Source organism: Glycine soja, chromosome 2, assembly GCF_004193775.1.
Source record: "Glycine soja cultivar W05 chromosome 2, ASM419377v2, whole genome shotgun sequence".
NCBI lineage: Eukaryota > Viridiplantae > Streptophyta > Magnoliopsida > Fabales > Fabaceae > Glycine > Glycine soja.
The window spans coordinates 7,249,600-7,273,800 of NC_041003.1; the positions used below are offsets into that span (position 1 = coordinate 7,249,600).

General features: G+C 33.3%; 3 protein-coding genes across 3 annotated transcripts; 2 read left to right on the forward strand and 1 right to left on the reverse strand.

Moving 5' to 3' along the window:
• Positions 1 to 8,755: 8,755 nt before the first annotated feature.
• LOC114384478 (protein MITOFERRINLIKE 1, chloroplastic) lies at positions 8,756 to 10,156 on the forward strand. The gene has a single exon (XM_028344149.1). The coding sequence runs from the start codon at positions 8,847 to 8,849 to the stop codon at positions 9,939 to 9,941; it is 1,095 nt and encodes a 364-aa protein (XP_028199950.1). The 5' UTR covers positions 8,756 to 8,846; the 3' UTR covers positions 9,942 to 10,156.
• Positions 10,157 to 16,593: 6,437 nt separating this feature from the next.
• Positions 16,594 to 18,610, forward strand: LOC114370077 (1-aminocyclopropane-1-carboxylate oxidase homolog 4-like; the record flags this gene model as incomplete). Its single annotated transcript, XM_028327364.1, has 3 exons — positions 16,594 to 17,037; positions 17,104 to 17,478; positions 18,179 to 18,610. Coding segments are annotated over 3 exons (1,068 nt in total), but the record flags the coding sequence as incomplete, so codon positions are not given.
• A 2,242-nt stretch (positions 18,611 to 20,852) lies between these two features.
• Positions 20,853 to 23,699, reverse strand: LOC114384486 (zinc finger protein VAR3, chloroplastic-like). The gene is made up of 6 exons (XM_028344161.1): positions 23,160 to 23,699; positions 22,469 to 22,586; positions 21,990 to 22,327; positions 21,751 to 21,882; positions 21,573 to 21,671; positions 20,853 to 21,475 (listed from the first exon to the last, which is right to left on the reverse strand). The coding sequence occupies exons 1-6, from the start codon at positions 23,543 to 23,545 to the stop codon at positions 20,962 to 20,964; spliced, it is 1,587 nt and encodes a 528-aa protein (XP_028199962.1). The 5' UTR covers positions 23,546 to 23,699; the 3' UTR covers positions 20,853 to 20,961.
• Between the last annotated feature and the right edge of the window lie 502 nt (positions 23,700 to 24,201).

The following is a 24,201-nucleotide window of genomic DNA, read 5'->3' on the forward strand; positions in this document are numbered from 1 at the left end:
CAAAAGAATAGTTGCCATTTTCTTTTTATCGACATATTTGAAAGGATGATTATATAGTAAACCTACGGTGCTGTAAGAAAAAATAATCATCGTTTATTGATTTCTATGAATTGGGGGATGCGGTTCCCAACTTTTTTTTCGTAAAAAAATCAAATTAAAAATATATAAAATATAACTATATAATTTAAATTATGAGAAAAATGAGAACTGCCTCCTATATATATGTGCACAAAATAAAATTTATATGCTGCTTCCTTTGAATATGGTAATGGCCATGGTGTGAATATGTCTTTCAAGATACGTTAACTTAATTGAAGTAATATTTTTCTCTTTTGGCGCCAATGATATATATGACTATTTTTGTAATAACTATTTTTGGTGTGAATATGGTGTGAATATGTCTTTCACGTGTAATAACTATTTTTGTATTTTTTTTAATAAAGTTTATGAACTAATTAAGGACATAATCTTGTCAGCCACTTTTATACCTTTTCCTTTTTGCTTTTTCTGTTGTCGATTATTACATAATGCATGTGACCACATATATGCGCTGTGCCAAATTTACACACACTAACAAAACAAAATAGTAGATTATTTCTTGTGCAACTCATTAGACATAAGCTAGACCTCTTAAACAAAGTAACTTTGTAGGTACAATTTTAATCATATACATGCATTACACGTACCAAAAAGAAAAGTGTCTTCCAAATAAGCTACTTTGGTTTTTGGCTTTGCAGCACCCCACCTGGCCTAGCTCCTCAACTCCCTTTTCTTAAGAGAGGGAAAAGGAGAGAGAGACTGAATTGAACTTTGTTTTGATATGGGGCAAACTTGGCGTGATTGCAACATTCCCTACACATGAACCCTACTTTTGTTTGTTACTACACTTTAAAGGAACAACTAGTTGCCTGCCTTTGATTATTGTCTCATTTGTTGGTGACCCTTGTCATTGTCAACTATATAGTTTGGATTAAAAAAATATGCTTATTTCTTCTTGAATGCATTCTAATTAAATATGATGGTGGGACAAAATTATAGGTTAGCATGGGATGGGAAGAGTTGATATATATGCTTGCATATTGATTTATTCAAGTTGTGACTTTGACTTATCTTTATGTTCACATCATATTGAATTCCCACCCTATATGGCTATATGTACAGTTTTTACAAAATCAAGTTTAAATCATGAGCATCATTACGAAAAGTTTTTTTTAGCATTGCTAGTTAGACAAATTCGAATGCATAGATATATTATTGTCCTACATTGCTTTTATGTTTCAGAGACTCCAATAAAGTGTGTGGTGGAGCCAAATTTTCAGGTTATGTGGTAGTGGGTGTAAAATATATTGTATGGTGTGGAAAGAGAAGAAATTAAAAACACAATATTTTATCAATTTGCGTATAGGCTTCAATTAAATTGCAGTCCAAAATTAATGCAATAATGGTCATAATATCAAGATTTTCAAGGTCTATAAAATCACGTTTCAACAACAACCCTAACTACATTTTACTACATTTTTTTTTTTTACTTTCTTAAAGATTTTTCAGGACTTTACAATCATGGCCACAACTACAGTTTAAAATCATAGATATGATAACAATTTGCTACTATATATCCTTGATAACAATCGTACATTCTTTTCCTTCCCATGCATTTGTACCTCGCAAACTAAACCTCTTTAACGGCATGTAACTCAACTACTCAACATTTTCAATATGATTCATGATGGAATAATAATTATAAAAAAAATTAAAGGGTTATTAGGAATGAAGATCTGAAAGCGTGACACCCATGGTTGTTACAGTTCATCAGTCTGACAGATTTGGCTTTTATTGTGTTCTTTCTTTTCTTTTCTTTTCTTTCCATACCATACAAAATATTATACACACCCACTGCCACCTTACCTGAAAATTTGGCTCCACCAAATTGGAATCTCTGAAACATAAAATGAAAGCAATGCCGGACAATAATATAACCAGATTTCGAATCTGTCACTCTAACAACGATAATAAACTTTTCGTAATAATGCTCATGGTTTAAACTTGATTTTGTTTGTGATCTCTTCCAGTCCCATATATCTTAATCTTTTAGATAGTTCAATAAGTGTTGTTATAGTTAACTACATTTATCTTGTTATGACACAGTAATCTCTGTCCAAATTAAAGTTGAGAGCAACGCCGTAAAACAAGCATTTCGGCTTCAACCAAAGGTTATCATTATCCTTTTTTTTTCTTCCTAACTTTCAATATAGTATTATTTATTGAGGTAATAAATGCATCTAAAATAACAACGAAAGACAATTGATTAGCAGTTTTCCAAATGAATTGTCATAAAGAAAATCATAAAAGCATATTCCAATCTAGAGGCAAAAGTATAAGTTGACACACACAAACTAAGATTTTAAAGCAAAACAAGTTATCGACAAAATAGCCTTAAAAACATCTCCTTAATTCATACTTACCCTTGCTGTTGAAGTTTCATACCTAGTGTCTCATGCTAGGCGCCGATAGTCATCCTAACTTCATATATTCAAACAAAATAGAAATTTCTATTTTAATATTTCTCCTATTTTTTGAAGGCAGAACAATTATCTAAGCAAAATTGAGCATACGTTGTTTGAAATTAGAATATAGTAACTTCAGAGCATGATTCGACAATGTATATTAAAAATTGTTTTTTTTACATAATTTTAAAATTTAATTTTTGGATTTCTTTTGTAGTTTCAGAATTTAAATTATGCAACAATAAATTAAACTACGATAATCCATATTAAGGGCATTATCAGAAATTTAAAAACTGAAGGAGGTGTGAATAACAAAAAAAAAAATCACCATATGTATCTAACCGAAATTGAAAAAAAAATGTAAGCATGAACATGGTGTGGGTATACCGACCTGTTTGGCTCGTAAAACCTGTGTTTTAGACGAATTAAATAAGTCTGATCTATAAAATAAATTGATCTTTTTTAAGGTACATATCCAACCTGTAAAAGTCTGCGGATAAACAGACAGGTTTATGAACCCAAATATTAATTTGAAAAAAATATAAAATATTTAAAATAAAAATAAAAAATTTACTTCATTTTTTAAGCTAAAATCTATCATATTGAAATTTACCAATATTTTAAACATAACAAATTAATAATAACAACCTGTATTAAAGATCAAAATCGATATAACAAATTAACAATACTTGTACATTGAACTTGGACAGGTTAAACAGGTAGTCCACAAGTGTATGTAGCGAATCAAACTTAAAAATTTGATATAATTATATGAATTTTTTTAAAAAAGGGCTCGTTATTTGTCCAATTCATGGGCTCAATGGACTAGTTCGTGAATCTAGATCCGTATACTTATCCCTAAGTCATATGATCTAGCATAACATTCTATTCCTTAAGCCTTGACTATGTATCCCAAATAAAGGAGTTGCTATTGACCCCAACCCCTTTGCTATTGGCCCCTATCAATATTCAAAATGTCCAAAAGTACCCTTTCTCACAATCCTCAATGGAAACACACTTTGGTTGCATTAATGGAGGTACGAAAAATATTGTGTAACAAAAGTGTGGTTCTGTTATACAATGCACAACAAATTTGTGATTTCATTATACTTTTTTTCCCATCCCCCTCTAGTGTAGTGGAATCAAGATTTTGTTATGTAACAAGGTTTGTAAAAAAATACATAGCAAAATCATGATTTCATTGTTTAAGCGGGGGTTAATAAAAATTATCTTATTGAATCATAAAAGTATTTAGTATAATTATATATTGAAGTAATTGAAAATGTAAAATTACATAAAACGTATTTATGTAATGTATTAATACAAATTTTAATTATATTTCTTGATAAAAATATGTTTTGTAGGATTTAAAGTTTTAGTATTAAAATAATTTGAACACTTGTAGTTTTTTATTTATAAAATATCCACAAAAGATTACATATTCTTGTGATATTTCACTATCAATATCATATATTAAAAAAGGTAAAAAAAATCTTATCATATGTAAAAATGATTAAAAATAATAAATTTTTACCTTAAATAATAAAAATTAAATAAAAATCTAATAATTTTTCAAGGACTAAAAAAGAACAAATATAAAAAGATAAAAACTACTTCAAGCCAAATATATATAAAAAAATGCTAAGAACTATGAAAAAACTCGTTTATTATATAATTAATTTTTTTCAATTATTAAAAAAACTAAAAATTAATTAAAATTTCAGCATTTGCGGACACCCTTGAGATTACACCCCAAACATGTCCTTTCACATACAAAACACGTGTTGTAGTACTATACCCAGACCCTCACAACACGTCCAAAGGGCATAAAAGTCTGTCATTTAGCCATACTATCAGCTATATAAATCATGTCGTTGGATTGATCTTCATACTTCACTGATCACAGAATTTGTTTTACTCAGTTATTTCATTTCAGCAAAAAATATAATGCGTAGCTGTTTTCTGAAACTGTTTTATGCATTTGTGCTGCTTTTATTGCATGCTGCAGGATCCATTCTTGGATTCCACTGGGTTTCCAATAATAGTGCATAGATAGTGAGAGAAAAGCACTCCTCAACTTCAAACAATGCCTCATAGATCACTCTGGCATGCTGTCTACGTGGAGGGACAGTGACGATAACAGAGATTGTTGCAAATGGAAAGGCATTCAATGCAACAATGAAACTGGTCTTGTACACATGCTTCATCTCCGTGGTAAGTATCCAAAATATTTGTTAGGTACAATCAACATCACTTCACTGGTTGACTTGAAAAGTATTGAATATTTGGATCTCAACTATGATGAATTTCAGTGGAGTCACATTCCAGGACTCATGGGCTCGTTCACCAACTTAAGATATCTCAATCTCTCATATTCTATATTTGATGAGAGCATGTGCACATTGCAGAGGTTATACCTCTCAAATAACAAGTTGAATGGGGAAATTTCTAGCTTCTTTCAAAATTCTTCATGGTGCAACAGACACATTTTTAAGAGTTTGTCTTTATCTTATAACAACATTACTGGCATGCTACCTAAAAGCATTGGACTGTTATCAGAGTTGGAGGAACTTTATTTGGAGGGTGATGTCACTGAATTGCATCTTTCTAATTTTTCCAAATTAGAAAAGTTATACTTATCAGAGAACTCGTTGTCTCTAAAATTTGTCCCTAGCTGGGTTCCTCCTTTCAATTTAGACTACTTGGAACTAAGATCTTGCAAGTTGGGTCCGGCTTTTCCTAGTTGGCTCCGGACATAGGCCTTCTTAACTTATCTGGATATTTCAGATAATGGGCTTAATGATTCGGTACCAGAATGGTTTTGGAAAAACATGAAAAATATGGGAATGTTGAATTTGTCACACAACAATCTTACTGGCACAATTCCAAATTTACCACTAAAACTTCTTAACAGACCGTCTATAATTCTGAATTCAAATCAATTTGAGGGCAAAATTCCGTCTTTTTTGCTACAAGCTTCGGCGCTGGAGCTCTCTGAAAATTAATTTTCAAATTTGTTTTCATTCTAATGTGACAAAATCACAGCTGCAAACTTGGCCCTTTTAGATTTATCAAACAATCAAATGAAGGGACGACTTCCAGATTGTTTGAAATCTACTGACTCATTACTGTTTCTTGATTTCAGCAACAATAAGTTGTCAGGGAAGATCCCTACATCCCTAGGAATTCTTGTTAAGTTGGAAGCCTTGGTTTTAGGAAACAATAGTTTGATGGGTGAATTGCCTTCCACTTTGAAGAATTGCAGCAATTTAATTATGTTGGATGTGGGTGAAAATAGATTGTCTGGTCCAATACCATCATGGATTGGAGAAAATATGCAGCAACTGATAATCTTGAGCATGCGAGTGAATCACTTCACTGGAAATCTTCCTTTTCAACTCTGTTATTTGAAGCATATTCAATTGTTGGATCTTTCACGGAATAATTTATCAAAAGGGATTCCTACATGCTTACAGAATATTACTGCAATGTCTGAAAAAAGCATCAACATAAGTGAAACTACAAGTGGTGTATATTGGTACAATGAAACTTACTATGAAACTTATGGTAGTTTTGGTTTTGGTGAATATGTGCTTGTCATAACATGGATGTGGAAGGTGTGGAACAGGGGTTCAAGGATACTGAACTGATTCTTAAGAGCATTGATCTCTCATGCAATAACTTAACAGGTAAAATACCAAAAGAGGTTGGATATTTGCTTGGGTTAGTTTCATTGAATCTATCAAGAAACAATCTGAGTGGAGAAATTCCTTCTGAGATTGGAAATTTAACTTCACTAGATTCCCTTGACTTGTCAAGAAATCATTTCACTGGGAGAATTCCATATTCTCTTTCTGAAATTGATGGTCTAGGAAATTAGACTTGTCATACAACTGTCTTTCTGGAAGAATCCCATCAGGAAGACATTTTGAAACCTTTGAAGCCTCAAGTTTTGAAGGAAATGTTGATCTTTGTGGTGAACAACTTAACAAAAGTTGTCCTGGAGATGGAGATCAGACAACAATAAAGCCTCAAGAACCAGCAGTCAATGGTGACGATTCTGTTTTCTATGAGGGATTATACATGAGCTTGGGGATTGGATACTTCACTGGATTTTGGGGCTTATTAGGGCCAATACTACTTTGGCGTCCTTGGAGAAATGCTTATGGGAGGTTCTTGAACAGATTGACAGACTACATATATGTATGGTTATGCCGAATGTGGCCAAGTGTTGTTGATCGCTCGAAGGCATAAAGGTATGCTATAGATTTTATTTTTCAATTTCATGGTTTATGTTCTGCTTTAGTTTTATCTTCTGTCTTTATCTTATAATCCACCGCATTAATGCTTGTATAAAAAAAGTTGCAGTTTATTGCAGTTGTGCTACACAATTCTGATCTGGGATGAAAAGCTTAGTTGGTTGCAACAAGTGGAAGATATATATTTAGTATTTGGAGTTTACGATAATTTGTATTTATGTAATGAATTGCAAAATCTTGTTTTCAGAAACTTTCTATGATTTGGTTGTATTGTATAATATATTTGTGATGTTGTTTCATTTTAATTCAAGTGCTTCGAATTGTGAGATCTAAAGTGTGATCATTTTATACTTCATCTTCAACAATGCTTCCTTTGCTAGTTCTCACATCTAACAACTCTAAAGCATATTTATACATGTAAAGATTGAAGAATATTTGTTGCTAGTTAATGGCCTACAAGTACATTTGCATCCCTTGTGTTATACCCCTATTGATACACTTCTCTGCTCTGCCAAAACCCCCCAACCATCAAGCTAGGCTTATGTTATAAATGAAATTATCTCACAATTTCCATCAAGTATCTGTATATGCAAGTCTACCACCGAATGGGAATTTGGGAGTATCGCTTTTGTGTTGTACAGATATAAGAGACCCAATAAAGTCCCTTCACTTAGTTCTTATTTTAGGAATAATGTTATTGGAAAAGGATCATATATGCATTCCGAAACACAACTTCGTCTTATGTAGTTTTGTCATTTCTTTTTCTTCTTATGCTATCAATAAATCTAACTATCAATTGGACGAGGAAAGGGAGAAAGAAACCATCTTTAGATTCACCAACAATTGAACAGCTAGCTAATAACTAATGTAGAAGGTGGCTTGATACATGTAGTATGTGCCACTTCTACATCGAGTTTTGGAGGAAATGATACAGAGAATGTGGATTTTACATCGGTTCTTAAGTTGATGTTGAATGTGCCATATATTTTACACTTGTTATCCTACATTGGTTCTTATACGAATGTATAATACCTTCCAGAATTGATTTAAAATGTACTTTTTGAACAACTTAAATCCTGACTTTTTTTTTAAAATAAATAAGTTTTTATATAAAAACTTTGAACTAATTTATTTCATAAAAAAAATGGCCGGATTTGATGTAGATTGGGTTATATTCTCTTATTAGGAACATGACTTATTTTTACGGCTAATTATATTTATATTGTGCTTAGTCATTCAATTAATAATTAGTTAATTGCCAACAATCAATAAAGGGAAAAAAAATGCAAAATAATAATATATAATTGGATCACAGGTTAACTACTTCTTTCCTTTCATAATAAGTGTTATTTTAGATTATTTTTTTACATAAGTAAAACAAAATTAGTAAATAAATAAAAGAGGATAATAATTTTGTAAAATTAAATTAATCATCATTAATTTATTTATAGTTTTTATTGTTCATTATTAATATTTTTAGAGTTTTAAATGAAAAAAGTTATTAGTATCATTGAATATTAATTAAATTCAAAATTAATTATAATAATTGTTAAAACATATAAACAACTTGTGGGCAACTAACTCAACTAGATTTTCTAAATAAACAGCTAAAATTTCTTTTTTCTCCTTTTTATTTTTAATAATTCTTGTTCCAGTCCTTTGTCTTAAAAAAATTAATTTCCATCCTTACATTTGTAACTTAGCTCATTTTTGTCATTCCTTCAGTTTCACATTGTTTCGTATTTTAAAATAATTGATTTAAATATGGTAGCAACTTTAAGTTTTAACCATCACTGTAATAGTTCTAAAGGCAAATTATTCTTTTGATCTTTGATGTATTTTTTTTCCAAGGACGAGAAGACTATTTTTTTATTAGAGACTAAAGTTAAAAAAAAAATCAATTTTGTTTATTTATTTATCTGTGAAGAAAAAAAAAAAAAGTCCAGCTGTAATACCTTTTCTAAATTCCAAGTAGCAACTGATAAAAGTAACATTTTGGTTTCAGCAAAGAGCACCTAAAAGAAAATACGTTGTGGTTGATCTCCTCTTAGGCTTTCCCCACCGCAGAATCTCATTCTCCAAAATGGAGGCCAGGGTCTCATCTTCTCTCGGCCTCCCTTCCCCCAAACCCCACCAATTCTCAGTCTCAAACCTCACCGATTTCCCTTCTCTCTTCACACACACCCCCACTCTCCCCTTCGCCTCCACCTCCAAATGGGCCCGGCCCACCCCAAAGCCCAACCCAAAGCCCCTCCTCAAAACCCTCTCCGTCCTCGACCGCGCCCTCATCGGCGCCGCCGCGGGCGGCCTCGCCGGCGCCTTCACTTACGTCTGCCTCCTCCCCCTCGATGCCATCAAAACCAAGATGCAGACCAAGGGCGCGGCACAGATTTACAAAAACACCCTCGACGCAATCGTGAAAACCTTCCAGTCCGAAGGCATCCTCGGCTTCTACAGCGGCGTGTCCGCGGTCGTCGTCGGCTCTACCGCCTCCTCCGCCGTATACTTCGGCACCTGCGAGTTCGGAAAATCGTTCCTCTCCAAGCTCGAAGCGTTCCCCGCCGTGCTTATCCCTCCCACCGCCGGCGCCATGGGGAACATCATGTCTTCGGCGATCATGGTCCCGAAGGAGCTCATCACGCAGCGAATGCAGGCCGGCGCGAAGGGCCGCTCGTGGCAAGTGTTTGCTGAAATTATTCAAAACGACGGCGTGATGGGCCTCTACGCTGGTTACTCCGCGACATTGCTGAGAAACTTACCCGCGGGAGTTCTGAGTTACTCTTCTTTCGAGTATTTGAAAGCCGCGGTGCTTCAGAAGACTAAGCAGAGTTACATGGAACCGGTGCAGAGTGTTCTGTGTGGGGCCCTCGCCGGGGCGATATCGGCGTCGCTCACGACGCCGTTGGATGTGGTGAAGACGAGGTTGATGACGCAGGTTCGGGGCGAGGGGGTGAGCAAGGTTGCTGCGGTTATGTACGACGGGGTTTCGGCCACGGTGAAGCAGATTTTGAAGGAGGAAGGGTGGGTAGGGCTTACCCGTGGAATGGGGCCCCGGGTCCTGCATAGTGCTTGTTTTTCGGCGTTGGGCTATTTTGCTTTCGAGACGGCCAGGCTTTCCATTTTGCGGGAGTATCTTAGGAGTAAGGAGTTGCGTGAAGTCTCTGTCTCCTCTGGTTGAGTTTGTGCTTTTGTTCTTTATTGCTTCTTTTTTATTTGGGTTTTGAATTACAGTTACTTACTTCCATGTTGAATGTTTCAGTAGATAAGGAGTATTTTGTTATGGAAAATGTACTACTACCGTGGCATAAACAAAATGAAAATGTAGGTGCTGAAATGTTTCTTATCTTGGTTACAATAAAGTGATTTTGCTGATTCTTGTTCTTGGTGTCGGAAGTTTAGGATATTCTGTTTCTAAGATTTTGTTTAGGATAAGGCAGCTGAATTTCGTATTTCTCCCTGCATACTTCATGAATATTAATATGGTCACATATTGGATGCTTATTGGTGTGTTTATTGTTATTTGTTCTTTGCTTCTCTCGGATTATTAGTCCAACGCTACTCATTTCGTTCCTTTGTTGATATGACAATTATATTTTTATATTGGTGGCTGAGCATAGTCTTGTGTATTGAGCAGTTTGTCATAACATCTCTTGAATCATGTTCCAACAGACACTCATTCATGTGGCATACAGTCCTTTTGTTAAAACGTTATATACTATTTTTGTGCTTAGATCCTAATAATGTGTAGGATCTACAAGGATTAAGGATAGTGGCTAAATATGTGCAAACGTTTTGTTCTTTTAGGGAATGTTTGGATAGGGAGAGGGAAGGGAAGGCTAATTCTGCTTTAAAGTGAGAGTTAGGAATTGTATTTGTGTATTAAAAATGAATAAGGGCTGATCGGAAGGTTACATGGTAATATCTATTCTATTCTTATTCCTTTCATTTTAAAAAAGATATATTCAAATAGGAAAATATTAATTTCAAATGAAAATTATTCTTAAAGTTCTAACGAAGAAAACAATGTTGCACATATATCACAATGGACTTTACCTTTCAGACTTTGGCCTTCAGTTCTAGCCGAACTATTAGCTAGTTTTCAATTTAGGTATTTTTATGGTTTATTTTTATTTGATTAGTATCAAGTATCAAGGATGCTGACACAGTAGTAGGATAATAGTCATGGCTTAAAAAAATTACAAATTACAATTAGATTATACAATAAAAGACAATCAAATCAATAATAAGTTTCTTGAAGCAGTGATTTTGCAAGTTATCACTTCAAGATATAATTAATGTCTTTTGTTAGATTTTTCATTGTAATCTTAGACTCCAGTAATGCATGAAGCTTTCGTCCCAGATTAGAATTTTTAAGCTAGTCCTCCATAAACTGCAAAAATTATGCCACAATTCAGATTACAAACATTAATGATGGAGAAAAATTAAAACCCGAATTTAAGTGATAAAGTAAATGAAGCTCAAAGTCTAGCTGGCCATTAGAAAGCAAAAAGTTATATATCTGTAAGCGTTTTTGAGAAGGTTTAAACATTAGAGAAGTCATTTGAAAACAAGAATTCTCTAAGCAGAACATGCCACCTATAACTTCTTCACAACAAGAAAAGAATCATGTCTTGGAGAAGTAACTACCATTAGAATTAAGTATCTGCTAGTCTTTGAGCCACCCTAGGTTCACTTCAACCATTACAAAAATGTAGTCTGTCAGACAGTTCAATAAACTCTGGTAAGCATTTCTCCATGGTTGCCAAAGTAATATTGGCCCTAGTAATCCCCAAAAGCCTGTGAAGAATCCTAACCCCAAGCTCAGGTATAATGCTTCACAGAAAACCAAATTGTCATCTTCACCGTGACTTGCAGCTCCTTGAGGCTTTGCTGTTGTCTCATCTCGAGGACAACTTTTGTTATGTTGTTCACCACAAAGACCAAGATTTCCTTCAAAACTAGAGGAATCAAAGGTTTGCAATTGTCTTCCCCAAGGTATTCCCCCAATCAGATCATTGTTTGATTAGTCTAATGCGACGAGAGACAATCAATTTCGGAAAGAGTAGAAGGAATTTTGCTAGAGAACTGGTTTCTTGACAAGTCAAGAAATACTAGAGAATTTAGGGTGTGTTTGGTTTATATTTTCATTTTTTGTTTTCATTTTCAAAATATTAGAATTCTAAAAACATGTTTGCTTTGACTTCTTGTTTTCTGCCTTCAAGAAATAAAAACACTGAAAATATGTTTTCAAAAGGAAATGTATTTTTAGATTTACTTAAAATTACATTCATTGCCACCGCGTTTTCATTTTACTCAAAATGAGGTTCATGGTTTCAACTAAAAACGAGATTTTATTGTTTTCAGTTTTTGATTCATTTGGGAAAGTATTTTCACTGAAAATGAAAACAGAAATTCAACCAAACATATTTCTGTCATCATTTTTTATTTCTAATGAAAATGAAAACAAAAAACAGTCAAATCAAACACCTCATTAAATTCCTGATCTCAGAAGGAATTTCACCTATTAGGTTGCTTTTTGATAAATCCAAAGAAACTAATCCAAGTAAATATCCAACCTCTTTTGGTACTTCACCCGTTAAAACATTACTTGAGAGATCAATGCTCATTAGAAGATACTCGGGTTTGAAAAACACATTTCCACATCAATAAAACGTTAGGGTCATACAACACAATATCAGATTCTTTTTCGTAACATTCTTCTTTCACTTGCAATCTCTCCTCCGCTTTCCATCATTGCAGTAAAATTTCTCAGACATGACCGAATTTCTCCTGACAAGTGGTTCCTTGAAAGTTCCAAGAGATGAATTTGCCTCAAATTACAGAGAAGTACAGGAACACTTCCAAAGAAGTGATTTACTCGCAAGCTCAAGATTTCCAATTGTTGTAGACTTTCTCCAGTCCATGAGGTAATTGGACCAGACAGCAAATTTTCACTCACATCTAATATAACCAAACGAGTGCAGTTCTTCAATGTGAGTGGTAGTTCTCCAATTAAATTGTTGTTGCGTAGGACCAAAGCTTCCAAATTAACAAGAGTACCCATGAACTGTGGAATCCTCCCTGATAATTTGTTTTTTCTTGGATCAAGAAATTTTAGTGAACTTAGATGTTCCCAGCAGTCGGGAAGCTGTCTCTCCCATTATTTGATTATTCGATAAATTCAAAGTGCACATTTTTGTGGCTGTGTTTTTTCTGCACCAGAATGTATTTAAATCTGAAATCTTTTTTGAGAAAGATCCAATGTGAGCGTTTGTGACAAAAAAACTGGAATTTCACCTTCAAATTAATTGGTAAGCTGGAGAGGTGAATTCGGAATTGTACCTTTGAGACTGTTGAAAGACATATTCATCTCACCTATAGACTTGTTCCAAAGCCAATCTGGTACAAAGTCATCAATCCCAGCATCAGAAATATCTAGAAAGCTTAAGCAACTTTGAGTCTGAAGCCAACTTGGGAAACTAGGACCCAGTTTGCAAGAAGCTATTCCCAAAGTAAATAACTGGAAAGGTGGAATCCAGGTAGAGACACTGAGTTGTCTGTTAATGCTAACACCTTCAATTTGGATAAATTTGATAGATGCGATTCAGTGATATCACCTCCAAGTAATTCCCCTGTAGCAACCCAATGCTTTTAGGTGTTTCTCCAGTTAACTGATTATTGGAAAGATCTATAAACCTCAAAGATGTGAAAATTGAATGATTAGGTAGCATGCCAGTCTGAACTACATGTCTGTTTCACTCAAGTTGTTATTGTCAAGGTATAATTCCTGCAATGTACATATATTCCCCAGGGAAGCTGGAATTTTGCCTTGCAGTTTGTTATCGAAGAGGTATAGATCTTCAAGAGAGGTCATTACTTTCCCAAATCTATCTGGAATGGGACCTTCTAACTAGTTATCATAAAGGGAAAGGCAATGAAGATTGGTGGTGAGGTTGAAAAGCCAGTGAAATATAGCGGATGATTTCAATAGATTAGAGGAGAGATCAAGAGTGACAAGAGAAGATGAAGAGTTTTTAATGGAAGCAGATGGCAAATGAAAACTTTTATCAGTGAGATTACAATCATTTAGACTTAACTCTCTTAAGTTTGGAATAAGCTCAGTGACCATTTGTTGCCAGTAAGGAGAGGAGCAAAGATTAGACAGTGAATCCAGGCCAAGAGTTGTTAATGAAGAGAGAGAAGAAAGCCACTTTGCGTCATTAATTTGAAGATCCAAATTGTCTCAAGTCCAAGAGTATGCAAGATAGGAAGATTCCTAATTTGGAAAGGAATTGCTCCAGAAAGATAAACTCCCCCAAGATCAAGATATTGCAGTTGTGAGAGATTTCTAAACTGGTAAGGGTTTTCTCCATAGATATTTGAATTGCACTAGCGCTTGTCTCTCCCTCTCTATGCATTTCACATGTGATGGCGGCGAGTTGAATCTGAGTATGAATATTTCGGTAAGTGGAAAGAACAATAATATTGAAAACAGGATTTTGAGAAAGTAAATGCACATTGCACTGAGAACTATCGCTCAAAATTATTATGACTTGTGATGTATGGAAAACGGAGCAGCAGGATCCAAGTCAAGCATGCATGCAAGAAAGTTTCAATGAATGAATGATGTAAGAAAGTCAAACAATCAAAATGAAGAAAAAAGAAAATTGAAGAGGAAGGTGCCGCATTTTTGCTTTTCCAAAACATGATGATCATGCAGAAGTTTCCTTTTGGATTTTATTTGATTACTACTTAGCTGGCCATGAATTACGTTGACTTTGGAGGTTTTTATGTCCTTTTTTTTAAATATTTATGAATGTTGAATTTGGAGTTTAATTGCAACTTTCAAGCTTGATGATACGTAAAACATTTTTCTGGGGGGCTTTTACCTTTCAAATATTTATAATAATTTTATATAACAGATTAAAATAATTACAACTATTATTTATATAATAAAGTAATAATCTCTTTACGTTATGGTAACTAAAATATCTCTGTTTATAAGATCTGTTTAGATAAGGCACGTGAATTTCTCCATGCAAATTGCATGAATATCCAAGTGTGTCACATACAGGATGCTCATAATTAGTCTCGTGAATTGAGCAGTTTGCCATATCAACTCTTGAGTTGAGCATGTACCAACCCTGAGATAGAGATATACTCTTTCATGTGATTTACAATCCTTGTGTTAAAACTCCATTGACCAGTTCAATTTTGAATCAATTTTTAAATTAGTTTAACTATTTAGATATAAAATGAAAGTGGTTAAAATAGTTCAAAACTAATTGGATTCAATTTTTTTACCAAATTAATTTTTTCACACCCCGAGTTGCTAGCAACAAGATATATAATTAATGTGTCTCACATACATCTCGAAGCTATATGTATCTTCATTTTTTGTGTCCAATGCTCTGAATTTAAAACCACTCTACTATTCTACATACTAGTTCGTTAGTGTTTTCATAGGTAGATTAGACCATCTTTGTCTAAAGTCGTAGCCTACGCATTAGCAGAAATTAAGAAATAGTTGAATTATGAATATATGTTGACAATTATATCTAAAGTTCCGCGTAGATATTGAACAATATAATCACTCTTTTAGTTACACCGAAGCGTCTGTGTGCTGCATAATGGATAGATGCGTGTTTAATTTTATTATTCAGTCCGTGTAAAGATTTTTTTATTTTTTATTTACTGTCAATTAGTTAAAAATTAAATTAGATATTACCTTTAAAATATTGAATAGAAAAGTCAATTTTTTAATTTTTAATTATTAACAATTCATAGATTTTCAAATGTCATGCATATGTCAAAACCATAATATAAATCAAACATTAATTCAAATAAAAGTCTAAATTTATATTGCAACCTAGGTAAACATATGTGATTTATTTTATTATTAAAATTTAATCTTTATTAAAAATACGTTATATAATTAACGCCCGTGGGTTGCATGGGGGTGGGAAACTAGTCTACGCACTAAATATCAGAGCCACGCATTTTCTCTGCATTGTAGAAAAGATGTCATTTGTAAAACCAGGTGCATCGTGACTTACGTACGAGATATGCTTCAAAGAGGATAAATTATTTGTTAATGGTTCCAAGCAATGTTAATAGTAGTACATCACATACTTAAATTTTATAATTTATGAGACAAATTATCATGGTGTCTATTAATTTACTCATAATATATATCAAGCATTACTAACTTTCTTCTAAATTATAGAATTTATATATATATATATATATATATATATATATATATATATATATATATATATATATATATATATTGATTAAGTAACACTATAAACTAATGCAAAATCACCTAACATTGATTTCTCCGAAAAAAAGGTCTCTGCATCGATCAAAGAGTCTGGTAGGACACTGGAGTTGGGAACAAAAGATGAACCATGTGGTGCTGGGAAGGTTTTTCATTTTTATCTTTAATCTCAACAATATATAGTGTAAAAATAATTATGAGCACAAATAATTATTGTCTTTAAGGTAAGATTAAATCGTTTAAATATCTGATGAATTAGATGATTATTAAAAAAATATAGTATAAAAATTATGTTAAACTATTGTATACACTGTAGTATTAAGTAATAGTACAATGTTTTCTAAAAACGAAAATTTCAATTTTTCATGGACAAAGATGAGTGAGGTCTCACTCAGACGTAGCGTGTTGGAACTTTCGGTTTCAACTATCAATTGCTTGTTATTCTTTTGGAGTACTTCTTAATTAATCTTGATATCAAGGAAAAAAAGTTAATCTTAATTAAAATATTTTTTTTTTTACTTATTCTTTAAATTTGATATCAAAATAAAATACAGTAATTAAAATTAACGCTTTAACCAAGGTCGACGAAACCAAGGTCGGAGTCAAAGGTTTGATCGATTCGGGAATCAGAACCATCCCCCCTTTCTTCGTCCATCCGCCCGAAACCCTAGCGGACCTCAAGCGGGGTGCCGAACCCGGATCTGTGCAGGAGATCCCCACGGTGGACCTCGCCGGCGTGGAGGACTTCCGCGCCGGCGTGGTGGAGAAGGTCCGGCTGGCGGCGAGCACCGTGGGGTTCTTCCAGGTGGTCAACCACGGCATCCCGGAGGAACTCCTCCGGCGGACACTGGCGGCGGTGAAGGCATTCCACGAGCAGCCCGCGGAGGAGAGGGCGCGGGTGTACCGTAGGGATATAGGGAAGGGCGTGTCGTATATTTCTAACGTGGACCTCTTCCAATCAAAAGCCGCCAGCTGGCGCGACACAATCCAGGTAAACAACACAATGAACGTCGAGCTCTCTTCCTATCATTTAATTTCATAACTTAATTATTTTCAGATTAGGATGGGGCCAACCGTAGTGGATTCCAGCGAGATTCCAGAAGTGTGTAGGAAAGAGGTGATGGAGTGGGATAAGGAGGTGGTGCGTGTGGCACGTGTGTTGTATGCTTTACTCAGTGAGGGGCTGGGATTGGGTGCGGAGAGGCTCACGGAGATGGGTCTGGTGGAAGGAAGAGTTATGGTGGGGCACTATTACCCCTTTTGCCCTCAGCCTGATCTGACGGTGGGGCTTAACTCGCATGCGGATCCAGGGGCTCTTACGGTGTTGCTGCAGGACCATATTGGGGGGTTGCAGGTTGAGACCAAACAGGGTTGGATTCATGTCAGGCCTCAGCCTAACGCTTTGGTTATTAACATTGGAGATTTTCTTCAGGTATCATATTTATGTCATACTGCATAATTAAAGACTAGTCTTACTTAATTCGATCAATAATGATTGTTGTGAGTTTAAGTAGTAGTGTTAGCCAAGGAATATTGCATTAAAAGTCAGCCAAGAATGTCACCACTATATGATCTTCTCAAAGTCACCGGATACAACTTAGATTCTCTTCACAGGAATAAATCTTGATTTTTTTTTAAAGGAATAAATCTTAATAATTATTGAGAGACTCATTTGAAGAATCTTTCACTACTTGAAAAATTATATAGTATTGAAAGCCTATTACTTTAAAGATTATCTAGGAGAGAAAGTAATGTTTTAAAGATGAAATTAATAGTTTACTCATTGCCTCAAATTTAAAGGGTATGGTGCTAACTGATTACAAACAAAAGTGAATAACAGAGATATAAAAGATTGATTAAATGGTTAAAAATGAAAAAAAGGTTCAACGCATATGCTAACAAAATAAACTAACGATTAAAAGGAAATATTGTTGTTTAGATTATGAAGTATTAATGTATTTTACTCTTTAGCTGATTGAAGTTTTTAAATGTTTGTCAATTGTCACCAACTTATGTAAATCATATAACATTATAAATTGCAATAACTGATTGGTTATATAGAAATTGTTATATAAATATCGTGATCCCGTTTTAGATCTATAATTTCTGATATTCATCTTTTTGTGTATCAGATAATTTCTAATGAAACATACAAGAGTGCTCATCATAGGGTGTTAGCTAATTACTCTAATGAGCCACGAGTCTCTGTTGCTGTTTTCCTCAACCCAAGTGATAGGGTGAGACTTTTTGGACCATTGCCAGAGTTAACATCAACAGAGAAACCAGCTCTTTATAGGAACTTCACTTTCGATGAATTTATGAAAAGGTTCTTCACGAAAGAGTTGGACGGTAAATCATTGACAAATTTCTTCAGGCAGTGATGTACACACACATATATAGCATCTATTTCGGGTGATATATCATTGTTGAAGGTACATATATAAAAATGTTGATGTGATGATGATGGTATTTTATGTTAATACGTTTGTGAATAAAAAGGTGCTATATGTATGTTTGACAAAAGCGTAATTGTTCTTCCCTCAGTTCATGATATCTTTTATTCATAGGCTAGCTTCTCTTGGAATAGCAAATTCTAATGGTTCTTGAGATCTTCTTTAATGGCGGAAAAGGAGTGGAAAAAATTTTAATGGCAAAATTAAGAATAACAAATTCTAATGGTTCTTCTAATCTTGTTTGTGACACGTAGGAAGTGAGTTGGATTAGGAGTGTCACGTCTAATAGAAAGATATCTCTTATCTAAGGATTGTTCGGTAAAGTGAAAAAAAAATAAAAAGAAAATAAATTAAAATAATTTTTTTTGAATTAAAATAAAATATAAAAGTAAGGCTTATATTAATTTACTGTTTTTTTTTCTCATTCTTTCTCTTCAAAAGAATAAAGTGTAAGTGTCATAATATTTTTTTGTTAAATTACTCATTTGGTCATTATAGTTTTATGATTTTTATCTTTTTAGTCTTTATAGTTTGAAAATGATTTTTTTAATTTTTATAATTTATATTTTAATTCTCCTGTAGTTTAGAAGTATTCTCTTTAATCATTATAGTTTGTATTTTAATTTTCTTTTAATTTTTATAATTTGAAAATTATATGGACTAAAAAAGTAAGAATTATAAAATTATAGATTTTTAAAATTACTAAGGACTAAAAGAGAATTAAAATATAAATTATAGAGACTAAAAAATCATTTTCAAATTATAAAATTTAAAAAAGTAACAATCATAAAATTATAGAAAGTAAATGAGTAAATTAATTTTTTTAAAAAATAAAATTCTATAGTAGAAATTTCAGAACACACGAGATTGGTGATCACGACAAACTACTCATAACAGCTTTATAGGATGTGTTTTTATTTTTAAATAATTTCTTTAAAAAAATTTAAAGAGGTTTATAATTTTAATTTAAAATATTTTTATATGAAAATAAAATTATTATGACTTATATTTTAAGTATATATATATATATATTAATTATATTATAAATATTAATATTTTTATTTTTATATTATTATATCATATTATAATATACAAATAAAAATAAATGACCAAATGGGGCATTTCCTCAAATTGTATTGGAAATTCAATGCATGATTTGTTCTAGTATGTTCTAACCAACAACAAATTTATGAATGAGATTATTATATAATTTATTTATATATTATATCATTTAAGTTTTTAAAATACTAATACGAGCAAATAAATTCGATCAAAAGTACCCTCGTTACAAAAATTTATAAAGGTAAAAAAGAATATATCTAGTGGAAATTATTTGACATTTTTTTAATAGTATTTAATTAATTAACTTTGGTTAAATAGAATATTTTGTTAGTATAGGCTAAAAGTTTTGTTATTAAGTCGATACAAATATGGTGGGGTGTAATTTTCAAATAAGTATTGAGTTTAATGTCATATAAATAAAACTAAAGGTAGAAAAATGTAATATGTAAATAAGTTTAGAGTTTGACATCATATAAGTAAACCTTAAAGTAGTAAAATGCAAGTTACTCAAAATAATACTTACACTATCTTTGAAATAGGGGAAAATAGAAAGAAGGAAAAATATGAAAATGTACTCTTTTTTTTGTTTTATTTCTTGATAACACGGAAGGAAAGAATAAAATTCATGATAGATTAACTTGAACAATTCTTTAAATACTGAAGAGAATATTTTACATCATTTCTTATTGTTTTTGGAGGGAATTTAACATCATTTCAAATACTTAAAAAGTTATTTAAATATATTTTTCCTCCTTTATTTACCATTTAAAAAAGGTGACTATAGTGTTACAGTTACACGACACACGTAGTGTGTTGTTATTCACTTCACTTTGGTGGCAGTTCAACGAGCTTTTGTCATTTCAACGGTTTCAAACCACACACAAGCCCTTCATATTCATTCTTCAATTTCTGTTCTTGCAGTCAGGTTTGACAGAAAGCATTTTGAAATAAAATCATTTTTGCCGTCAGGTTTGACAGAAAATGATGACATCTTGAAATAAAATCAATCCATGTTCATCTTGTGGCCTTGTTTCAAAACAATAAAGAATTAGTTAATTATTAGTAACTTTTTTGTGAGTTCGTTTTACATATTTTCATAAAACAGGTAGAAACCCGAAATTAAGGAAACGGCACATGGTCACTCATAACAAAGGTCACGACGACTTAAATACTCAACTATCATTGAATAACCTTAATATATTCTCACCTTTCGATGCCTTCATGGAACATTGTCTAATTCTACCGTCAAACTTGTGTCACTCATTCAGGTACAAATAAAAATATGACATTCTAACCTTAAAAATCAAATAAAAAACTATATTTATCATGATTTTTAATTAGTTAGACGATGAAAAATTGTTTACATAGACAGTACATAGAAATAAAACTCTTCTAGAATCCTACCTTTTTCCAAACCATTCGTCCATTTCTTCATCATCAGTACTCTGATTATTGACAGAACAAAATTCATCATCAGTACTCAGGTTATCTGAAGAACAAAACTCATTTTCAGTTTCACTTTGCCATGAAGGCCTTCTGCACTGATTTGGCAACTCAGTCTTGTATGCTTCTCTCCTTTGTACCTTAGTCAAGTGAGTCTTACCTCCAACAATAGGAAAATCTATAAATTCAGAAGAATCATTTGATTTATTTAAGCACTTGTTATTTTCATTTCTATCCTCTACAAATCTCCACTTAGGTGAATCTCTGTTCCTGTTTTTTCTTTCAAACACCATTGGTGTTTCATCGATTCTATCACCCTGACGTGCCACAAAGGAAAATTTGCTATTCTTATAGTGGTCTAGATCTTCTGGTTGAGGTTCAAAGGAAAAGCTTGAAGCCTTTGACACTATAGGGCGTCTATGGTCACATTTCAGGCAAACCATGTTTCTTCTGAAATTGACGTAGTTGCACCTGCACAGACAAGAATTCAATAATTTCAATAGCGAGTAAATACAAAATTTCTTACAGAAACTGAAACAAAATAACAGTATAGTTGAAAAGAACCTACGAGTCACATTCCCACTCCCCGGGATTAATTTGACGATTGGAAGGCCTCTCTTTGCATTGCAAACATCTTGTATTCTTTGCAAAATTTAGGAAATTGCATCTGCAGAAATCAAAATTGATTATAATTTAAAATTAAATACTAGTGTCATATGAACCTACATGATATTGACAGCCATTACTTATTGCATATCCAGTCTCCCTTCTTCAAAGGCATGTGATTATTATCCTCCTTCAATTGCTTGATTCTTTCCTCAAAGAAGCTGTCACAGCGCAAGCACCTGATGTTTCTAGCAAAGTTCATGAAGTTGCATCTGGCCAATGAAAATTGAAAATGAAAACATAATCAAGTGCAGGAGAAACTAGTACAAGATTTCAATTTAATATAATAAATAATTAGTAGATGGAAATTAAGTTCTACTTCGGGCAAAGCCAGTCGCCTTGCTTCATCTTTGAAACATCTATTTTTCCCTTGTCTTGCTCATTGGGATGAACATGTCCAGTGACAACCTCTGTGCTGTCTGGAAAATTAGAATTTTCCTCTTTGTTACTGTGCTCTACTATTTCTTTCAGCAGTCTTCTCACAGATTCTTCTACCCTTTTTGTTAGACATGGTTTGTTCTCCACTGAACCATTAATTGGATCAAGTCCGTAAGTTAAAACAATACGCATAATGTCCACTGTTCTTCCACCTTCATCTTCACGTGCCTTCACGAATGCTCTTTCACAGTCCCCCCTCAAATTGCAGGAACTGCATACCTGATTGAAGCGCACCAGTACATACAATTTCTAGTTATTGATTGAAGGTAAAGAAAAAAATTTAGATATAGAAAAGAAAGAAAGTTGTGAAGTATACTATAAGCAAAAGCAAATGATAGTAGAAACTCGGTCACCACTTACATTTCCCTCATCAATACCAATATATGCTCTCAGACGTTTTCCTGAGTTGATCACTTTCCTATCTAAGCTCGGACATCCAAGTGCCACAGTAACTCCTATATCTTTTCGAGACAAGAATCTGAGAACAAAGTCATTTTCAAAATAACTTCTGTGCAAATCATGTTTCCTTCACAACAAGAAGGAATTTTAAAAAAAAAATATTGTGCAAGAATTACCATTGCCACTTAAACCAAAGATAGAGAAACTTTATTGACTTAAAGTCAGTTTGGATAAACTTCTCTATAATCACTTATAGAAGAAGAAAATAAGAAAGGAAAATGAAACTAGTTTCTTTATAAGCTAAAATTAGTTTATGCATAAACTAATTTTAACTTTTGGAAAAAGTCATTTCATTTTATTCTTATTTTCTTCTATCATAAGTACTTATATAAAAAGTTCATTCAAAGAGGCCCTTGGTCCCCATAGCATCAAATATGGAATAGAAGAAAAGGTATAAATCATGCCTAGGTTCATCTCCAATACCATTTGGATATCACAGTCTGTCACAGAGTTCTCAACTCAAACACCTTGCATGCACAATATAACTATGATGGCCAAACCAATAAATAATTAACCACCTAAACTAAAATTAAAGCATATGCCATAACCAGCCCAAAGAACACTTTTCTTTTTTTAAAACATATATGTTTACCTTAAAATATGAAAGTGGTCTCTACCGAAATTGAGGCATGCGGTTCTAACGACATTGCAATCCTTGGCGCCCATAGCAGCGTTGATGTTTCTCTCTTCGTGACTGAAGTGTCCTTTGTCGTGCAAGCACTTCATGAGTTGGAGCCACTCGGGCCAGGGATGCGAAATCTGAAGCGCTGATTCTTGTTCTTCTTCTTCCTTGTCAACGAAACCCGAGGGTTCTTCTTCGAGCCTCCATCTCCAACCGGGATCCTTCTCCACCTCGTTGGAGACAAAGTATCGCCTCGCGAGGGTGAAGGTGGCACTGTGAAACGGTGAAGCGGAGCAGAGGAACGTGGTGGGACCCAGACGTGGGCGACAACAACGTTTCCAAAGGTTTCGGAGCATTCTGTGGTTCGTTTGTTCGTGTCAAAGGTTTCGGAGCAAAAGTTTTTTTTCACCTTTCCGTAGTCCGCAGATTTTTATTTTTTTTTTGAAGTTGTAGTCAGCAAAATTGAAACTTTAGTCAGTGGCTAATTTCATTCAGTAAATTATAGTTTACTTGCAAAATTTCTTCATGTTACATATGACATTCTTATACTAGTATAGATACATTGAATGAATCTTATTTATTCAATAAAGGAGCGTACTCCATCTCTATGGAGATTACAAATAAATGATAATTATAACAATTGAAATTGAGAAATAAAAATAATTATCTACTGTTAAACTAAATAAAAATTTACTTTTTATATCGGTTTTAAATATAACTGATGTAAAAAGTGATTCAAAATTGCTACTGATAGTGCATCCGCAGAAGAAACTAAAGCAACATGATGATGAGAAGAAAATGTAAGGCTTGCAGCCTCTCTGTATTAGTATGCTAATTGGTATCTTGCCCTTATTGCAATATTTAGTTATTCTGTTTGTAAAGATTGAACTCGTTATTGCAAGCTGATAATGCACCCATGCATGCATTAATTGATAAACATGGATCTCAGCCTCAACTATATACTCTGTGTGGTCTCTCTTTGCGAAATCAGAAGGAGATCGAGAAGAAAGTT